Raw genomic sequence first — 21,007 nt, 5'->3', positions numbered from 1 at the left:
AAAAAAACCTAGAACACCTTTGAGGTTTTCTAGTCCAACCCCCATTCAAAAAGACAAATAGCTGTCCAGTGTCTTTGTAAAAGCCTCCAGTGATGGAACACCCACAACCTCTGAAGGCAAACTATTCCATTGGTTGATTGTTCTCATTGTTAGGAAATTTCTCCTTAGTTCCAGGTTGTTTCTCTCCTTATTTAGTTTCCATTGGTTGTTTCTTTTCTTGTCTTCTGGTGATTTTGAAAAATAGTTTGATACCTCCCCTTTTGTCTTTGTAAGAGTCCCTCAAATATTGTCACTATCATGTTTCTATGTCTCACTGCTATTATATCTGTTATCATGTCTGCTATAACTACTTTTAGTCAATCACATCTTTTCCAGGATATTCAGAGCACTGAATTGAACCAGACACTCTTAATTTAACCCAAGCTGAAACATAACATGTGTTAAAGTGATAAAATGGATTTAATCCAGAAATTGTGAATATTTTATTCCCAACCTGTAAAAATAATAACGCTTACTGTTATTGTACACTAAAAAAATACAAGAAAAAGAAACAATGGGGGATTTAGGATAGAATTGGCTTTATCTGCTTCCTGGAATTTTTTAAATGTATGCATATATGTATGTACACATGCATATAATTCTTCCATTCCTTCTCTTTGAAGTTATATAATATGTTCCTTGTGCTATGTATAATTTTATGAATTAAGAGCAATCCTTACATTTCATGGTAAATATAATTAGGTCCTAGGCATATGACACAAGCCTGGTTTACTTGTAATCAGGTGGTCTTTTAACAAAAATTAGTAAGAAATACAATACAATACAATATAATACAATACAGTACAGTACAGTGCAGTGCAGTACAATACAACAAGCTATCTAATAGAGATATAGAGGTAGGAGTTCCAAGAAATTTCCAAGTGTTTGCCATAGTGATACAAATTCATTCTATAATGAATCTTGTTTGTTTGCTATAATTAAAAATTTAACCAACTTATTTTTAAATGTAGTACTGAAAACTAAGTTCCATACTTGTTGCTAGAATAAAACAGTGGTAAAACCATAAATATATATTATGTTTTTATTATAAACACATGTCTTAAGTGGAATCTGTTTTTCAGAACAGCTGATACCATCACTATTGATATATTATGAGAAAGGCAGACCAAGAAAACAGAACTGTCACCATCACTGATTTCCTCCTTCTGGGTTTTGGAGAATTACATGGTCTTCAGATCATCTTATTCTTTGTATTCTTGGTTGTCTACATTTTGACTATGATGGCAAATTTTCTCACCATTTTTCTGATATTGACTGATCTGCATCTACACACACCCATGTATTTCTTTATTGGGAATTTGTCCTGTTTGGAAATGATATATAGTTCTACAATCCTCCCCAAAATGTTGGCCAGTCTCTTGACAGGGGACAAATCCATCTCTCTCAAAGGATGCATGACACAACTGTATTTCTTTGGTTTCTTAGCTAGCACAGAATGTTGTCTCCTCTCTGTAATGTCTTATGATCGCTTCCTAGCCATATGTAGACCTTTACATTATGCTACTTCAATGAAGGGTAGGCTTTGCATCCAGTTAACAGCTGGCTCTTGGATCAGTAGCATGGTATTAACTTCTATATACTCAGGCTTGATGTCAACACTTTGGTTTTGTTGTTCTAATGAAATAGATCACTTCTTTTGTGAATCACTGCCATTAATAAGACTCTCATGCAGTGACACAACCCTTGTGAAATATGTCAGTGTATTTATGGCTTTTATATTAACTTTTCTCCCTTTTATTTTGACTGTAATATCCTACGCATGTATCATTAATACCATTTCGAGAATCCCATCCAGTACTGGAAGGCAAAAGGCCTTTTCCACCTGTTCTTCTCACTTGATTGTTGTCTCTCTTTTTTATGGGACACTAATCATCACATATCTGATGCCAGAAAGCAAAGGCATGAAAAACCCCAGTAAAATATTTTCGGTTTTGTATACTGTCCTTCCACCTTTTTTCAACCCTCTGATATATAGTCTAAGAAATAGAGATGTCAAAGAATCCCTGAATAGGCTATTACACCAATTTTGGAAAGATATATTTTGACTTGAGGATAAAACACATTAAACCTCCACATGGTCAAGTATAAAAGTCCCATTCAACAGAACAATTTATGCAATAATACCGTATATGCTTAATTGATAGTAAATTCCACTAAATTGAATAGCGCTTATTGTCATACAAATAGTGCAGACTTACAGAGTTAAAGATACTTTACAAAAAATTACAAAAATTAAAAGCAACAAAAATAAGACAAAATAAATTTTGAGGAAACACTTCTTTCTAATCTGATTAGAAAGACAAGAAAGATTTTAGGTATCAGGTTAACCCACTTTAGATTCTCATAAGCATTCTTTTGTTGCTGTTGCTATTCCTTAAAGATGCCATACAAAATTCCAACCTCAAAATGTTTATTAACAGTGAAGGAAGTGACAATATCACAATAATAAGTCATTAAGGAAGTTGGCAAGTGAGAAGGCAGAATTTAAAGGCTTATTTCCATAATTTTATTTTTCTGCCAGAAATAGGAACAAGTGAGAGATTAGCTTTGAAAAGAAACTGGAAGCTACTTTAGATCCAATGGATTACTCTTGTGAAATAATTTTAAATGGCATAGAGTAGTTAGCTGCAGGGAATGGAAAACCAATGAAACTACTAGCTGTATCTTGGATCCTGTTTGGAAATATTCCACTTGTAGAGTTCACAATATATTGAACATAAATGGAAGAAACTCAAAATGTTATGTGACAGTAGAGTGATTATTGAGATTATTGTTTTTTACAGACTTAAACCTGCATCAATGACATTGTTCCTATGTATAAATACCAGCTATTTTGAATGTTTTCAGTTTTCCACTAAAACTTGTGGTTTTAGTACATACAATTTGTGATTGAAGCATTTTGAACTGTAATAAAGCCTATTGATTTGCTTTCCTATAGTCTCTTGGCTCAGTTGATTTCCGTTAAGTGATGATCCTTATATTCTAATCTAAGTGTTTTAAGGGAATTGGAATTCCTAGAAAATCCAAATAAAATGAACCAACTTTTTTATTTTTATTTAGGAGATTTGCCAAGATATCTAATTTCAAATAATACATATTATTAGACAAACAAATGAATTTATCCCCAATGTTCTCTTCTTCAGAGATTCCATTGAATCATGGTATATTCATATACTTTTCAATCTAAATTTAGATTAACTCTAAATCTATTCATATTACTTCATACAACAATTCAAATCTAATTGTAAACATGCATTTCACAATTTGTCAAAGTCCCTTTGAGGTTGTAGTTATTTTCCTGAAGTTTAAATAATCACCAAAGGGAGACTTAAAGAAGACAAGAGATGTGAAAAGAACAGAATGGGAGAGAAATAGGTTTGCTAAGTATTTTCCAGATTGGTGAAGAAAGATATATATGCATGGAGAGAGAGATCGGAGTGAAAGCACATGGAGTTGATTTTTTCCCCTCTATTTATAACTGAGGTATGCAACTCTCCAATTTTCTGCACAATTTCAATTTTCAGCTACATGCATGCTATAATCAATCTACAAGATTTGCCCCATGTTTGGGGCCTAGCAAGGTAATCTAAATAGTTAACATTTGAAACATATCTTCCCTTGCAGAAAAAAGCTAACAGAGCGAGAGAGACCTTGTGGCTTAGAGGCAAATAACACTGCCTCATATGCAATCAGCCCAGGTTCGAATCTCAGAAGGGTATAGCTGACTGATGACGACTAAGGAGTCAGAAATGCATCCCAGTTTCCCTTTAATTCTTTGTTAGTAATTTACACAAATATATGAATTGTCCGGTGTGACTACTGCCTGTTCGATAGCCTTCAAGATAGGCTGAAAACAGGAAATAAAGATTTGCCCCATGTTTGGGGCCTAGCAAGGTAATCTAAATAGTTAACATTTGAAACATATCTTCCCTTGCAGAAAAAAGCTAACAGAGTGAGAGAGACCTTGTGGCTTAGAGGCAAATAACACTGCCTCATATGCAATCAGCCCAGGTTCGAATCTCAGAAGGGTATAGCTGACTGATGACGACTAAGGAGTCAGAAATGCATCTCAGTTTCCCTTTAATTCTTTGTTAGTAATTTACACAAATATATGAATTGTCCGGTGTGACTACTGCCTGTTTGATAGCCTTCAAGATAGGCTGAAAACAGGAAATAAAGATTTGCCCCATGTTTGGGGCCTAGCAAGGTAATCTAAATAGTTAACACTTGAAACATATCTTCCCTTGCAGAAAAAAGCTAACAGAGCGAGAGAGACCTTGTGGCTTAGAGGCAAATAACACTGCCTCATATGCAATCAGCCCAGGTTCGAATCTCAGAAGGGTATAGCTGACTGATGACGACTAAGGAGTCAGAAATGCATCTCAGTTTCCCTTTAATTCTTTGTTAGTAATTTACACACACACACACACACACACACACACACACACACACACATATATATATATATGGGTCTTTGGTCATTCGGGTTTTTTCTCGCGTAGAACTAAAGGTGTAGGAGCAACGTTTCGACGGAATCCCATCCGTCATCATCAGGCTGGTGGCTTCAGCTTCCTTCTTCTGGGAGAAGCATGTGGCTGTTTGTTCCTCTTTTTAAACTGCCAGAGGGGGTTTGAGAATAACGTGAAAACAAATATATATATATATATATATATATATATATATATATATATATATATATATATATATATATATATATATATATATATATATATATATATATATATATATATATATATATGTGTGTGTGTGTGTGTGTGTGTGTGTGTCTGTGTGTGTGTAAATTACTAACAAAGAATTAAAGGGAAACTGAGATGCATTTCTGACTTGTTAGTCGTCATCAGCCAGCTATACCCATCTGAGATTCGAACCAGGGCTGATTGCATATGAGGCAGTGTTATTTGCCTCTAAGCCACAAGGTATCTCTCGCTCTGTTAGCTTTTTTTCTGCAAGGGAAGATATGTTTCAAATGTTAACTATTTAGATTACCTTGCTAGGCCCCAAACATGGGGCAAATCTTTATTTCCTGTTTTCAGCCTATCTTGAAGGCTATCGAACAGGCAGTAGTCACACCGGACAATTCATATATTTGTGTAAATTACTAACAAAGAATTAAAGGGAAACTGAGATGCATTTCTGACTTGTTAGTCGTCATCAGCCAGCTATACCCATCTGAGATTCGAACCAGGGCTGATTGCATATGAGGCAGTGTTATTTGCCTCTAAGCCACAAGGTCTCTCTCGCTCTGTTAGCTTTTTTTCTGCAAGGGAAGATATGTTTCAAATGTTAACTATTTAGATTACCTTGCTAGGCCCCAAACATGGGGCAAATCTTTATTTCCTGTTTTCAGCCTATCTTGAAGGCTATCGAACAGGCAGTAGTCACACCGGACAATTCATATATTTGTGTAAATTACTAACAAAGAATTAAAGGGAAACTGAGATGCATTTCTGACTTGTTAGTCGTCATCAGCCAGCTATACCCATCTGAGATTCGAACCAGGGCTGATTGCATATGAGGCAGTGTTATTTGCCTCTAAGCCACAAGGTCTCTCTCGCTCTGTTAGCTTTTTTTCTGCAAGGGAAGATATGTTTCAAATGTTAACTATTTAGATTACCTTGCTAGGCCCCAAACATGGGGCAAATCTTTATTTCCTGTTTTCAGCCTATCTTGAAGGCTATCGAACAGGCAGTAGTCACACCGGACAATTCATATATTTGTGTAAATTACTAACAAAGAATTAAAGGGAAACTGAGATGCATTTCTGACTCCTTAGTCGTCATCAGCCAGCTATACCCATCTGAGATTCGAACCAGGGCTGATTGCATATGAGGCAGTGTTATTTGCCTCTAAGCCACAAGGTCTCTCTCGCTCTGTTAGCTTTTTTTTTTCTGCAAGGGAAGATATGTTTCAAATGTTAACTATTTAGATTACCTTGCTAGGCCCCAAACATGGGGCAAATCTTTATTTGCCCCATGTTTGGGGCCTAGCAAGGTAATCTAAATTTGCCCCATGTTTGGGGCCTAGCAAGGTAATCTAAATAGTTAACATTTGAAACATATGTTCCCTTGCAGAAAAAAAGCTAACAGAGCGAGAGAGACCTTGTGGCTTAGAGGCAAATAACACTGCCTCATATGCAATCAGCCCTGGTTCGAATCTCAGATGGGTATAGCTGGCTGATGACGACTAACAAGTCAGAAATGCATCTCAGTTTCCCTTTAATTCTTTGTTAGTAATTTACACAAATATATGAATTGTCCGGTGTGACTACTGCCTGTTCGATAGCCTTCAAGATAGGCTGAAAACAGGAAATAAAGATTTGCCCCATGTTTGGGGCCTAGCAAGGTAATCTAAATAGTTAACATTTGAAACATATCTTCCCTTGCAGAAAAAAAGCTAACAGAGCGAGAGATACCTTGTGGCTTAGAGGCAAATAACACTGCCTCATATGCAATCAGCCCTGGTTCGAATCTCAGATGGGTATAGCTGGCTGATGACGACTAACAAGTCAGAAATGCATCTCAGTTTCCCTTTAATTCTTTGTTAGTAATTTACACAAATATATGAATTGTCCGGTGTGACTACTGCCTGTTCGATAGCCTTCAAGATAGGCTGAAAACAGGAAATAAAGATTTGCCCCATGTTTGGGGCCTAGCAAGGTAATCTAAATAGTTAACATTTGAAACATATCTTCCCTTGCAGAAAAAAAGCTAACAGAGCGAGAGAGACCTTGTGGCTTAGAGGCAAATAACACTGCCTCATATGCAATCAGCCCTGGTTCGAATCTCAGATGGGTATAGCTGGCTGATGACGACTAACAAGTCAGAAATGCATCTCAGTTTCCCTTTAATTCTTTGTTAGTAATTTACACAAATATATGAATTGTCCGGTGTGACTACTGCCTGTTCGATAGCCTTCAAGATAGGCTGAAAACAGGAAATAAAGATTTGCCCCATGTTTGGGGCCTAGCAAGGTAATCTAAATAGTTAACATTTGAAACATATCTTCCCTTGCAGAAAAAAAGCTAACAGAGCGAGAGAGACCTTGTGGCTTAGAGGCAAATAACACTGCCTCATATGCAATCAGCCCTGGTTCGAATCTCAGATGGGTATAGCTGGCTGATGACGACTAACAAGTCAGAAATGCATCTCAGTTTCCCTTTAATTCTTTGTTAGTAATTTACACAAATATATGAATTGTCCGGTGTGACTACTGTCTGTTCGATAGCCTTCAAGATAGGCTGAAAACAGGAAATAAAGATTTGCCCCATGTTTGGGGCCTAGCAAGGTAATCTAAATAGTTAACATTTGAAACATATATATATATATATATATATATATATATATATATATATATATATATATATATATATATATATATATATATATATATATATAAGGTAAAGGTTCCCCCGCACATGCGTGCTAGTCGTTTCCAACTCTAGGGGCCGGTGCTCATCTCCGTTTCATAGCCGAAGAGCCAGCTCTTGTCCGAGGACGTCTCCGTGGTCATGTGGCCGGCATGACTAGACGCCAAAGGCGCACGGAACGCTGTTACCTTCCCACCGTAGCGGTCCCTATTTTTCTAGTTGCATTTTTACGTGCTTTCGAACTGCTAGGTGGGCAGAAGCTGGTACGAGTAACAGGCGCTCACTCTGCTACGCGGCACTCGGGATTCGACCCGCCAAACTGCCGACCTTCCGATCGACAAGCTCAGCGTCCTAACCCACTGAGCCACCGCGTCCCTATATATATATATATATATATATATATATATATATATATATATAGATATATATATAGATATATATACACACACACACACACACATACATAATGTTAGTGGGGAATCTTAGTGTAAAATTCCTTTCATGATCCTATAACAATATAGCTCTCTGTGACCTCTTCAGGAAGAACTTTTCTTGTTAAGGAAATCTCACACACACACACACACACACCACCATCTCTCTCTTTTTCTCTCTCTCTCTCTCACAGACACACACACACACACACACACAGAGAGAGAGAGAGAGAGAGAGAGAGAGAGAGAGAGAGAGAGAGAAACAAGCACACAGGAGGAAAACATGTTTAAAAAGATCTTTCTAGATATGTCCATTGGAAATTTTTATTTATTTATTCATTGTTTATATCAAGATTTATACTTTTTATTTTAAAATGCATAAGAAAACAAACCAATGATTATATAATTATTTTTTTAAGAAACATTGAGATAATGTATCTCAGTTCCTTTGTCCTAAGTCTTAATGATCTGTCATTAAGATCTGAACTGAATAATAAGTAATTAAAGCTGAAATGTGATGTTTCAATACTACATCATTACATATTCAAAACAACAAGAACAACCAGGGTCTGGTTTTCTTGCTGGTAGATGATGCTGGGTGAAACATGGACTAATCTCTAGAAATCCTTCAATCTTTTGCCTGAAACTACTTCACATTAAATTCTGTAAGAGCAGTCTCCTATCCAGTTTGGCTGTAGGACACACAATTTATTCCAATAGATTTTCCTTCTCATATAAGGGTTGAGGGAAAACACATAGTTTGAGGAAAGCCCTGTGAAAGGTCCAGAAGAAATATTAAAATAGAGACAAATCAAATTAATAACAAAGATGCATATTTTCAATGCCATGATTTGCAATTGAAAAAGATGCTTATGAAAGCTGGATCATTAGAAACACTGAACAAATAAAAATGATCCTTTTGAATTCTGATGCTCAGAATATTGTTCAGAATATCTTATCCTCTTTTTTAAAAAAGTGCTAGACTATAGATTTACTTCCCTTCACAATGCATAGAGAATAGACACAAAGAAAGAAAATACTGAAATAGTGTCACAAAAATGTATGGTCTTATCTTATTAAAATGTATAAAAATAATTGGGGAAATGATTAAATGAAAAAATATGGATGAGAAAAAATGCATACAAGATAATATTTGTTGCAAAATAAAAAAGAGGATATGGTCATATACTGTAAATAGGATTGGATCCTAAAAATGAGAAACTATTATATTGGACTTTATTTATAAACTTAATAAATGTGCTATATCATAGAGCTAAAAAATGTTTATAGAGTGTTCATAGGTTTTTTTTTTGGTAGGAATGTACTTTTTAAAATGCAGACAATGCTGTGCTTTTGCCTGAAAACCAAGTGATTTGCAGTAGTTGTTGAGCAGGTTATATGATTCAACAAGAGCTAGGAATTTGAAAATTTAAAATTAACAAGCCAATATACAAACCAAATAATTATGCTTGACAGAAAAAAATCAATTATTTCAAGTTATTCTCAAATGTTGAATTCTTTTATTGTGTCCAGATCAGAGGAAGTGACTCTACTCCTCTATGCTGCACTGCTCCGATCACCCTTGAAACATTGAAAGATTATAAGGAACTTGAAAAAATACAGAGAATGGGCTTAGAGCCTGATTCCCATTAAAAAATGGTTACAGGATCAAGACATCAGCCAGAATACAGAATTACTGAAAGAAATACGAGGACAATTTGGAAATAAATATCCATTTGGTTATCAATGACAGACACTCACAGATACAGAGCTTTTATTATGCACATTAGAAAACTACAACATTACATTAATTTTTAACATAATCGCCATTCAAATTAAGGCACTTGTCATAACATCTTACAAAATTTGAAATTCCTTAGTAGTAGGTTGCTTCGCAATCTGGGCTATGTGGGGGTGATCAAAAAATCCCAATGGAATTGCTTCAAAAGTTCTTGGGTGTGTCTAGTGGTGTGTGGGTGAGTTTTATTGTGAACCAACACTGTTAGATACTGTGTTCATTGCTTGATTGATGAGACACACCTGGGTACCGGCCACTGTGGGAGAGTGGCTTGACTTTTCCATTTGCAGCCCCATAGAGGTGGGAGCTCTATGGGGTTTGCCTACCCAGAGGATATCTGGTCCACCCCCAGGAACAGAGTCGCAACCCGTCGTGAGAGGGCGGGGAGCGGCCTGTCTCTGGGGGCACCCAACTGAGTGGCAGTGAAGTTGGGTGGGGACCCAGATATCTGTCTCCATGTTTGTTCCTCCCATGGACAACTAATGGGATGCCTATCCTGGACTTCCTAGACTCATGCAACAATACACCAGCACGGACTTGTACGTGGCAGTGACTATTAGGGAGACCTTATGTCCGCGGGAGACCACCGTTCCTCAGATAGTCGGGTGTGATTCTCTCTTTGTGAGATTTGGTTCTGGGGCGCAGTTGGGCTTGCTGCTGGTATACATTTCGCCTAGTCGCGCAGCGGCAGCCCTGCCCGAGCTGCTTGATATCCTCTCGGGGTTGGTGGTTGAGTTTCCCAAACTTATAGTTTTGGGAGACTTCAATCTACCATCCCTGGGAGGCTCATCTGAGCTAGCTCGGGAGTTCATGGCTTCCATGACGGCCATGGACCTGATGCAAGTAATTTCTGAACCAACTCATGAGGGAGGCCACACCCTTGACCTGTTTTTTTTATCTGGACGGTGGTTGGATGATCTTGGTGGGGGCTCTCCATTTATTATGCCCCTGTCATGGACCGATCATCACCTCCTGCGGATGGTCTTCCGTTTTGCCACCCCCACCGTGGGGGTACGGAGCCAATTAGATGGTACCGCCCCAGACGCTTAATGGATCCTGATAGATTCCAAGCAGCGCTGGGGTCCCCACCTGCCTCCATTGCTCAAAACTCGGCGGATGCCTTAGTGCAAGCCTGGGAAAGGGCAGCCACTGAGGCACTTGACCGGGCTGTACCCTTGCAGCCCCTGACCCGGTGCAGATCCCAGCGAGCTCCATGGTTCTCCGTGGAGCTCCGGGAGATGAAGCGTCAGAGACGGGGCCTAGAGAGCTGTTGGAGATCCAGCCTGTCTGAATCTGACCGATCACAATTAAGAACCTTCACTAGGTCTTATCTCACGGCTATGAGGATGGCGAAGTCCAACCACTTCGCTGCCTCATTGCATCCACGGATAATTGCCCAGCCACCCTGTTTAGGGTGACCCGCTCCCTTCTTAATCAGGAGGTGAGGGAGGATCCCTTGCAGGGTCATGCCGAGGAATTTAGTCAACATCTGTCGGATAAAATCGCTCGGATTCAGACCGGTTTGGACTCCAGCTGGGCAGAGTCTGACGATCAGGACACGGGCGGTCTTGTCAATGTTATCTGGGAGGAGTTTGATTCTGCGACCCCTGATGAAGTGGACAGGATTATGGGGAGGCTGAGCTCCACCACATGTTTATTGGATCCGTGCCCTTCCTGGCTGGTTTATGCAGCTAGGGAGAGGACACGAGGCTGGCTCCAGGCGGTCATATCTGATTCTTTGAGTGAGGGTTATTTCCCCACCGTCTTGAAGGAGGCGGTGGTGAGACCTCTCCTCAAGAAGCCTGCCTTGGACCCAGCTGTATTGAACAACTTTCGTCCAGTCTCCAACCTTCGCTTCCTTGCGAAGGTTGTTGAGAGTGTGGTGGCGCATCAGCTCCCTCTGGTCCTGGAGGAAGCGGATTATTTGGACACTTACCAATCGGGTTTCAGGCCCGGGTACAGCACGGAGATGGCATTGGTCGCTCTGGTGAATGATCTCTGGAGGGCTCGGGATAGGGGATATTCCTCTGTCCTAGTCCTAGTCAGGGGATTGGGAGTGGGAGGCACAGTTCTTCAGTGGTTCTCCTCCTATCTCCTGGGACGCTCGCAGTCAGTGTTGGCAGGGGGGCAGAGATCGGCCCCTAGGTCTCTCGTTTGTGGAGTTCCTCAGGGGTTGGTTCTCTCGCCTCTCCTGTTCAACATCTACATGAAACCGCTGGGTGAGATCATTCATGGTTTTGGAGTTGGGTATCATCAATATGCTGATGATACCCAACTTTTCATTTCGACCCCAAACCACCCCAGTGATGCCCTCGCTGTGATGTCCCGTTGCCTGGAGGCGGTTCGGGTCTGGATGGGGAGGAACAGACTTCAACTCAACCCTGACAAGACTGAGTGGCTGTACATTCCGGCATCCCGGGACATTCAAAATGTTCCATCGCTTTCTATGGGGGGTGAGCTCTTACCCCCATGGATAGGGCTCGCAACTTGGGAGTCCTCCTAGATTCACGACTTACCCTGGAAGACCATATAGTAGCCGTGACTAGGGGGGCTTTCACCCAGGTTCGCCTGGTGCGCCAGTTGCGGCCCTATCTGGACCGGGATGCCCTGTGTACGGTCACTCATGCGCTCATGACCTCTCGCCTAGACTATTGTAATGCTCTCTACATGGGACTTCCCTTGAAGACCACTCAGAGGCTCCAACTGGTACAGAATGCGGCCGCGAGAGTTGTCTTGGGAGTTTCCCGGTACTCCCATGTTACACCTTTGCTCCGCGAGCTGCCGGCGTCAACTCCCCTCCGCCCTGTGCGTGCCCACAGAGAGGGCCTCCTCAGGGTGCCTCCAGTCAGGGAATGTCGACTGGTGGCCCCCAGGGGGAGGGCCTTCTCTGTGGGTGCCCCGGCACTATGGAACAAACTGCTGGTTGAGCTCCGGATGGCATCGGACCTCCGATCCTTCCGTCGCGGGTTGAAGACCCACTTGTTTGAGTTAGCTGGTCTGGCCTGAAGGGGAATATGGGTTTTTAAATTGTTTTTATTATTTTACTATTGTTGTATTTTAATTGGGCATGGTTTAATTTTCTTTTAATTTTTGTATACCTATTTATATATGCCCTGTGAACCGCCCTGAGTCCCTAGGGAGAAGGGCGGTATAGAAATCCAATAAATGAAAATGAAATGAAAATGAGTGAGTTCAGCAAAGAACATTGTTTATTGGTTGCAGGAACTGAACTGAGGAACAGGGCTGCGAATGCAACAATTTATATCTTGGCCTCTAGGCAGCGGCCAATAGGTTTAAAGCAACCTATTGCCGCCCTAGAGGCAGCCAATAGCGGTGATGGAGACGGCCTGTCTGAGGAGCTGGGAGCCATTAACCAGCTTCCCTGCTTAAGCAACCTTCCAGAAATTAACCCCATGTGATATTCCAAAGCAAGACAAAGCCCAATATATCACACCCCTCCCCCCTAGAATGTACACACATTATAACAACAAAGGGAATGATTATAGCAATTACAAGCTTTACAGCGATACAAAAGTAGTACGCAAATGTACACATTTTCCATACATGCTAATACAAAGGCTCTCCTGGCTAGCAGCAAATCAATGACACATACAACATTATAGCTTTGTGATTTTGTAACAAAATCCTGTAAATATGGAGGAACCCTCATGGAACACCTGGGAGAAACAGGCACTCCCTGGCCTACCAGCTTGCCTGCCGGGCTGGTAGAACTGGGTCTATAAGTTCAAACGAGTCTGGCTGACTCAGAATTTTCTGGCTGGCTGTTCCAGGTCAGCCCACCCCAGAGTCCAATCCTTCCGCAGGGTTAGCACAGTGGCTGTAATGTTCTGGTTGACTTACTCCATCAGGGGCCCCATGTTGCACTCTTGGGCTTTGCCCCCCTATGACCACCTCCCCATTGCTCTGACTGCTTGGGACCTCAGAGCATATGGATTGATCGGCCTGGCTGCCAGTTTGTGATCTGTGGATGGGACCTGGAATGAAGTCCTCACTTTGTGGCCCTTCTGGAAAATGCTTTCTAAGCTAATCGATATGGCAACAAACGACTCGGCTGCCCTCTAGGCCCACTTTGATGAGCAAGGGTCCAATGTTTTGGTAATTTTCCCTGGCACCCACAAGTTCCCTGTTGCCCACTTGCAGCCCCCTCAGGGGTTTTGGGTGAGTGGCCTCAGCTGCCACCTGGTCTGGGTGCAACCTGTCCAGTTTCGTGATTAGTCGCCTCCCCCAGCACAGCTCTGCTGGGCTTTTACCCATTGCCATGCATGGCGTGGAATGTTGGCAGAGAAAAAAGTTGGCCAGTCTGTGGTGCCGGTCCCCGGTCACTATACATTTCAATGATTCTTGTGGTGTGCACTATTTGTTTGTCTTGACCATTATTAGATGGGTGAAATGGAGCCGATGTCACATGCCTAATGAGGTTTGCCCACAGGAAAGACTGAAATTCTGCCACAGAAAATTGGGCCCCGTTATCAGACACTACGACATCCAGTAGCCCGTGCATTGCAAAGAGTTTCCTAAGCACCTGGATGGTCCTAGCAGTAGTCATATTTGTGATTGGTATAACTTCTTGCCATTTACAGTGGCTGTCGACCACTATAAGAAAGAACTGTCCCTGAAAGGGCACAGTGAAGTCTACATGAATCCTCGACCAGGGGATGTGTGTCTCCTCCCATCTGTGGACGGAAGCATGCAGCATTTCAGGCCTAGATTGCTGGCATGTGTAATACCCATGTACTTGAGCCTCAATGGCTTTATCTAATCCTGGCCAACATAAATAGCTTTGTGCCAAAGCTTTCATGCATACAATACCTGGATGGCCTTCATGAAGTGATTGCAATACCCTGTCCCTTAATGAGGTGGCAAAAATAACCCTGTTCCCCCAAAAAATGCAACCCTTATGAGCTGAGAGGTCATGCCTCCTTGTGAAGTACCTCTGAAACTCAGGACCTGGGCTTTTCTCTAGCCACCCCATGTGGACCCAAGATAGCACTCTGTTTAGGGTCTTGTCTGCTGCCATTTCTGTGGCTATGTCCCCTGCATGGAGGGGAAACTCCGGCAAGTCCTGAATGGACAAAATGTGGGCCACTGGGGCCAGATCTGTCTCAATTTAAAGATACCTGGCCTCTAGGCCATGGCCAATAGGTTTAAAGCAGACATGTCAAACACAAGGCCCGGGGGCCAGATCCGGCCCATGAAATGGTTTCATGCGGCCTGTGAAGCCATCCTGGAAACAGTGAGGGAAAGGCCCCCACTGCCTTGGCCCTGGCCCAGAGACCCTCCTCCTGCCAGAGACCCTCATATCTGTCCCACTCCTGCCCAGGCCCAGATAGGCACCCTTGATGCGAACGATGTAGAGCTGGCCATGCCCACCCAGTAGGCCATACGCACTTTAGCCATGCCCACCCAGGTCACACCCACCCGGCCCCCTAAGGACAACCACAATGCTGATGCAGCCCTCAATGAAATTGAGTTTGATACCCCTAGTTTAAAGCAACCTTTTGCCGCCCTAGAGGCAGCCAATGGCGGCATTAGAGATGGGTTGTCTGAGGAGCTGGGAGCCATTAGCTAGCTTCCCTGCTTAAGCAACCTTCCAGCAATTAACCCCACATGATATTCCAAAGCAAGACAATGCCCAATACATTACAAACACCACACCAGAAGTGGTGCCATAGAAAATCCCATGAAATGTGAAGATGCCAAAAGAGTATTGCTAGTGAAGTTCATGGAGTGTGGTTCAACTATCAGTTCAGAAGTCTACTGTGAAACATTATGAAAACTCAGATGAGCCATCCGTAGTAAATGTTGGGGCATGCTGACTTTCAGTGTGGTGTTGGTTCATGATAATGTTGCTAGACGCACCCAAGAACTTTTGAAGCAGTTCCTTTGGGATAGTTTTGATCAACCCCCCCCCCAATAGCCCAGATTTAGTGCCGAGTGACTACTACTAAGGAATTGCAAACCTTGTAAGACTTTATGACAAGTGCCTCAATTTGAATGGTGATTGTGTCAAAAAATAATGTAATGTTGTAGTTTTCTAATGTGTATAATAAAAGTTCTGTATCTGCAAGTTTATATCATTGATAACCAAATTTCCGAATTGCCCTCATAGTTCGAGATCAGAAGATGTGGAGAGACCTGGCCTATAGAACTGACAAGAATCGTACATAACCGAATAAATAACATCATTATTATTATATTTGGCTTAAAGAATAGCATGCTAAGGGAAGCCATTGTCTTCAAATAAATAGAGTAGAGAAGGGAATATTTTCTCCATAGCACTAGAGGGTAAGACAAGATGCACTGCATGGAAACATTATAATAAGAGTTGAATTAAAGAATTGCCTGATTGTCTCAAATCAAATCAGTAAACAAATTAAAAAAATGAATTTTTATGAAGATTCCTACATTAGGCAAGGAGGATGATTTCGCACACTGAATCTAATCCCACATATATGCGAATGGAGCCTTTTGCACTCACCCACCACTTGTACCACCCAGTTTCCAAAAAGCCATGGATTGGTAACAGTCTGAGGACCAGGGGTTGTAGACCACTGCTTTATCTAACATTACTTACCTCATAAAAGAATAATGTGATGTGATTATAATTTATTATTTTAATAACTTGGCATTTGTATTAAATAGTTAAATAAAAGAAAGCACTTTAACATTTAAAACATTAAGGGATTAAGTTGTCACATTCTATAAAAAGAAAATACTCCAATATGGAATCTATCCAGTAGGTGTGAAGTAATCAGAAAAAAAATGCCTTTGAGATCAGTCTGCCCACCTGAGAGGAAGGGGCCAAAGTCAACTGAGATTTCCAATCACAAGAGAAAAGAGCTTTAATTCCAAATTCAGTCTTCCTGATGTATTTCAATGGAATACAATGGAACAAAGCTAATTCTTTCCCTAACCCATTTTTGCATTCTTCCATTGCTTGAAAAGGCATTTGGCTTTGCTACTTTGCTACACTGATTATTTTACCTTGCATATCCTGACACATTTTACTTTCAATTATGATTTCCTTTGCTGGTAAGTGAACTTTTATATATTAATATAACCGGAGATAAAAGGAACATCAGCTCATCTTACAGCAATACCCTCACTGTTGGAAGCTGAACTTTATCTAAAATGTCCACTAAAATATAACACATTTCTCTGTGATAGAATACCAGGAATTCTAATGATTTCAGTGGAAAGGTTAAGGAAATCTTCAGAAATTTATAGCTGAAATTTGTGTAAGTTAAATTCATTTAGTCTTCTGGATATTTTGTTCATATTTTTGAAGGAAGGTTAAAAATAATATAGGACAGGAAGGCCTGGAGGAACATTGTCCATAGGGTCGCGATGGGTCGGACACGACTTCGCAACTAACAACAACAAAAAATAATCATACCATTTCACATAGGAAGTAAACCACTTTGTTTAAAGATATACATTAACAATTATGTATAAGCCTGTTTGAATTTAGAATTAAAGCATCAAGGTACCATCAAAAATGCAATAATGGTGATCATAAAATTTGATATCCACTACAGTAATATTAATTCCCTAAATATATTCAGATTTCTATCATAAATGCTTTGTAAAAATGATGCTATATAAAGACTTGATTCCAAAGTGTTTTTCAATTATAAACATGGATCACTAACAGGATCATCTGTGCTTTCTTTGATGTAAGAGCAATTAATATTGGCATGACTGAGCCTTAGCTAGTATTCTAATAGGTATTTAATAAAAGTGTCATATTAGCCTGAAAAACTTTGGAAGATACTAAACAAAGACTTTCAATATATACCTCTTTTATGATTCAATGTGTTAGTGACTGATGTGCCATATATATTATGTACATGTAATATCTATTTATATTTAATAAATCAATTAATAGACTTGATAGACATTGATAGACATTGACCATAACAGCACAAGAACAGGCTCTGAGCACCAGATCCATATAAACAGCAGTCTACCCCACTACAGAGGATACAAGGTGTAAAATGTGCAGAGAGGTCAACACATAGTGGCATCATCTTAAATGCAGGAAGGAAGAGCATAAATTGAATGACATTGAATGACGTTGAATTGAATGGACTAGACTCTCCCAAGTCCAGATGGAAGATTCTACAGAAGGTAATGGAAAATAACAGAGCTAAGACTCTGTGGGCTTCCAGATCCAGACAGTCAGGCTAATCAACCAGATACAGTATTATAGTAGTTGTCAAGCTAGAAGTCAGTGATGGTGATAGATGTAGCTGTGCCAAGACATAGCAACATCACGAAGAAGTGTGAGAAGCTGGAGAACTACTAGAAGTTAAAGAAGGAACTAAAGAGAATGTAGAAAGTAAGGTCAAAATGATCCCAGTTGTGATAAGAATACTCAGAGCTATAATTCCTAAAGTGGGAGAATGACCATCAGATCCCAAAAATATCTGTGTGTGCACATATATAATGTGTGTGTGTCCTATGCATGATAGTCCAGCAAAAATCCCATTTACTTGGACACTAGGAGAATTACCTTTGTGGAAGAAAAGTTACTGAAGCAATTGTCAAGATCATGCAGTTATAGCTATACTAACTGCATTTTTAACCACTGTGATCAGAATCACCTCTGGGGAATCAAAGTTTGATTTCTAAAGCTGTCATGCTTGATGTAGAAAAATATGTATTTTTTCCTGTCTTTTAACCCAAAAGGAACCATTCAGGGGGAAAAATCAGTGAAAATTGAATATGGGATTTTTGAAATTTGGTTCAGACAAATCACTTATTTTCCTGGTTTTTATACAACCATTTTTATAGAACCATTTGAACTATTCCTTCCCTCCTCTTTAAAGCAATGACTTAAATCACCACATTTTATTCTGTAAAAGAAAAGCAATCCAGATATTTAGGAACCTTATTGAATCAGTAGCAGTTTATTAAGCAATTTATACAGATCTAAAGAGTAATTGGATTCCTATTAGTTCTAATCTACAAGTTTTATATGTTCAAAAATACTTAATTTGTACATTTTTTTAAATGGAACTTCTTTTTTTCATCTACAGTGTGAAATAGAGCATTTTTGGAGACAGCATGAACTGAGCTTGTTGACTGCCTGGGGAATGCAACTATTATGGATTCTTCTGAATTTCAAATGCTACAAATGTTTTCTACCACAAATATATAAATTGACTTTCTGGACAAGTATACATGTAATGTGAAATACAATGCAGGGTAACATGACTGTCGTCACTCATTTCATCCTTCTGGGATTTGGGGAGCTTCATGGTATGCAGATGCTACTGTTCATGTTATTTTTAATACTTTACATATTTACTATGATGGCCAATTTCATCACTGTTCTTCTAATTCTGGTTGATCACCATTTGCATACACCCATGTACTTCTTCTTAGGCAATTTGTCATGTTTGGAAATGATGTACAGCTCTACAGTCTTGCCTAAGATGTTGGACAGTTTTTTAACAGGGGAAAAATACATCTCTTTCAAAGGATGTATTGTACAGTTCTATTTCTTTGCTTCCCTGGGTAGCACAGAATGCTACCTCCTCTCTGTGATGGCTTATGATCGATTTTTAGCCATATGTAAGCCTCTTCATTATGCTACTGCAATGAGAATTACACGCTGCATCCAACTAGCTACTGTGTCTTGGATCAATGGTACTATGTTTACATCTATATATTTGGTCTTAATGTTACAGCTTTGGTTCTGTGGCCCCAATGAAATTGACCATTTCTTTTGTGAATCCTTGCCATTAATAAAGCTTTCTTGCAGTGATACTACACTTGCAAAATATATTATTGCAATCCTGGCTTATACATTTACATTTCCTCCTTTTATTTTGACTTTTATGTCTTACATATTTATACTAAGAACCATTTTAAGAATACCATCTAGAATTGGGAGACAAAAGGCCTTTTCCACCTGTTCCTCTCATCTGATTGTTGTGTCTTTTTTCTATGGGGCAATAACAGCTGTGTACCTGATGCCAGAAACTGAAGAAATGAAAAATTATACCAAATTCTTTTCTCTGTTATACACAGTGTTTCCCTCACTACTCAACCCCCTAATATATACATTGAGAAACAAGGATGTCAAAGAAGCCCTGAAGAAGCTGTTTGATAGGTTTTGGAAAAAATAGGTTTCTACCATGTATTTAAGAGATGCGATAATGGGGCTTACCTCTACAAAGCTTCCAAAAATACAGTTCAATATATATTTTCAATTTGCAGGTGGATAGCTCCATATTTTGAACTAGTAATTGTTATTTGAATTTCTCCTTCTCATTAAAAAAAACCATATGTTATAGATTTATCTAGTTGGATTTCATTAGGATCAAAGTAAAGAAAACTAGTTCTTCTTAATTTTCCACCTTAATACCTTAATATTTTAGTCACTCAAAACCTGGTAGGCCATGAGGCCTGTAGAGTCTAGGGAACTGGTAAGATATTAGGGTTATTAACATCTACTGTTTGCGTAATGTTTGTCTTTTATAGTGTGTTTTTAACAGTTTTTAAAGGTAACAATGACGACGATGATGATGATGATGACAACAACAACAATGATGATGATGATGTGTACATTATGTTTTTTCTTAAAAGTCTTGCTGTATGCTGGCCAGAATTACTTGTTTTCTGATTTGAGTTGCTATGTAAAATTGATGAATAAATAAATATTGTCATAAGGCATTCTTGTCCTCCCACAAATTTGATATTGCACAGTAATATGGATTTTAATTTAGTATTGATTTAAAAACCATCCTATTACACTAAGAATTTGGATATTAGATGAGTTATAGTTTAGATTAATTAGTAGATTGAAGTGATAAACAACAATCATAAATATTAACTGTTTTGTATGCCTCAATTTCAACATTTACAATATGTGTTGTTATTATTATATTATATTGGCTCATATTCTTAAATTATTTTACTTTGGCACTGCCCGTCCAGAACAACTAGTTCCTGTGGGATGGGCATAGGCAATCTGAGCTAGGAAAGAGTATTCTAGGAGGCTATATTGGACAGAGGCGGTGGTAAGACCTCTCCTCAAGAAGCCTGCCTTGGACCCGGCTGTGTTGAATAACTTTCGTCCGGTCTCCAACCTTCGCTTTCTTGCAAAGGTTGTTGAGAGTGTGGTGGCACATCAGCTCCCTCTGGTCCTGGATGAAGCAGATTATCTAGACCCGTACCAATCGGGCTTCAGGCCCGGGTACAGCACGGAGACGGCATTGGTCGCGCTGGTGAATGATCTCTGGAGGGCTCGGGACAAGGGATATTCCTCTGTCCTAGTCCTATTAGACCTCTCAGCGGCTT

At 39.9% G+C, this 21,007-nt stretch overlaps 2 protein-coding genes across 2 annotated transcripts; both read left to right on the top strand.

Moving 5' to 3' along the window:
- Window positions 1–1,151: 1,151 nt before the first annotated feature.
- LOC310649207 (olfactory receptor 10A7-like) lies at window positions 1,152–2,105 on the top strand (the record flags this gene model as incomplete). The annotated part of the gene is made up of 1 exon (XM_083377513.1): window positions 1,152–2,105. The coding sequence occupies one exon, from the start codon at window positions 1,152–1,154 to the stop codon at window positions 2,103–2,105; it is 954 nt and encodes a 317-aa protein (XP_083233639.1).
- Window positions 2,106–19,014: 16,909 nt separating this feature from the next.
- On the top strand, window positions 19,015–19,833 carry LOC310649206 (olfactory receptor 10A7-like; the record flags this gene model as incomplete). The annotated part of the gene is made up of 1 exon (XM_083377512.1): window positions 19,015–19,833. One exon carries the CDS (start codon window positions 19,015–19,017, stop codon window positions 19,831–19,833), a length of 819 nt encoding a protein of 272 aa, XP_083233638.1.
- Window positions 19,834–21,007: the final 1,174 nt, after the last annotated feature.

The sequence above is a fragment of the Vipera ursinii genome (assembly GCF_947247035.1).
Source record: "Vipera ursinii genome assembly, chromosome: Z".
NCBI lineage: Eukaryota > Metazoa > Chordata > Lepidosauria > Squamata > Viperidae > Vipera > Vipera ursinii.
Note: the sequence above shows the minus strand (reverse complement) of the source record. Positions and strands in the feature narration are given on the sequence as shown.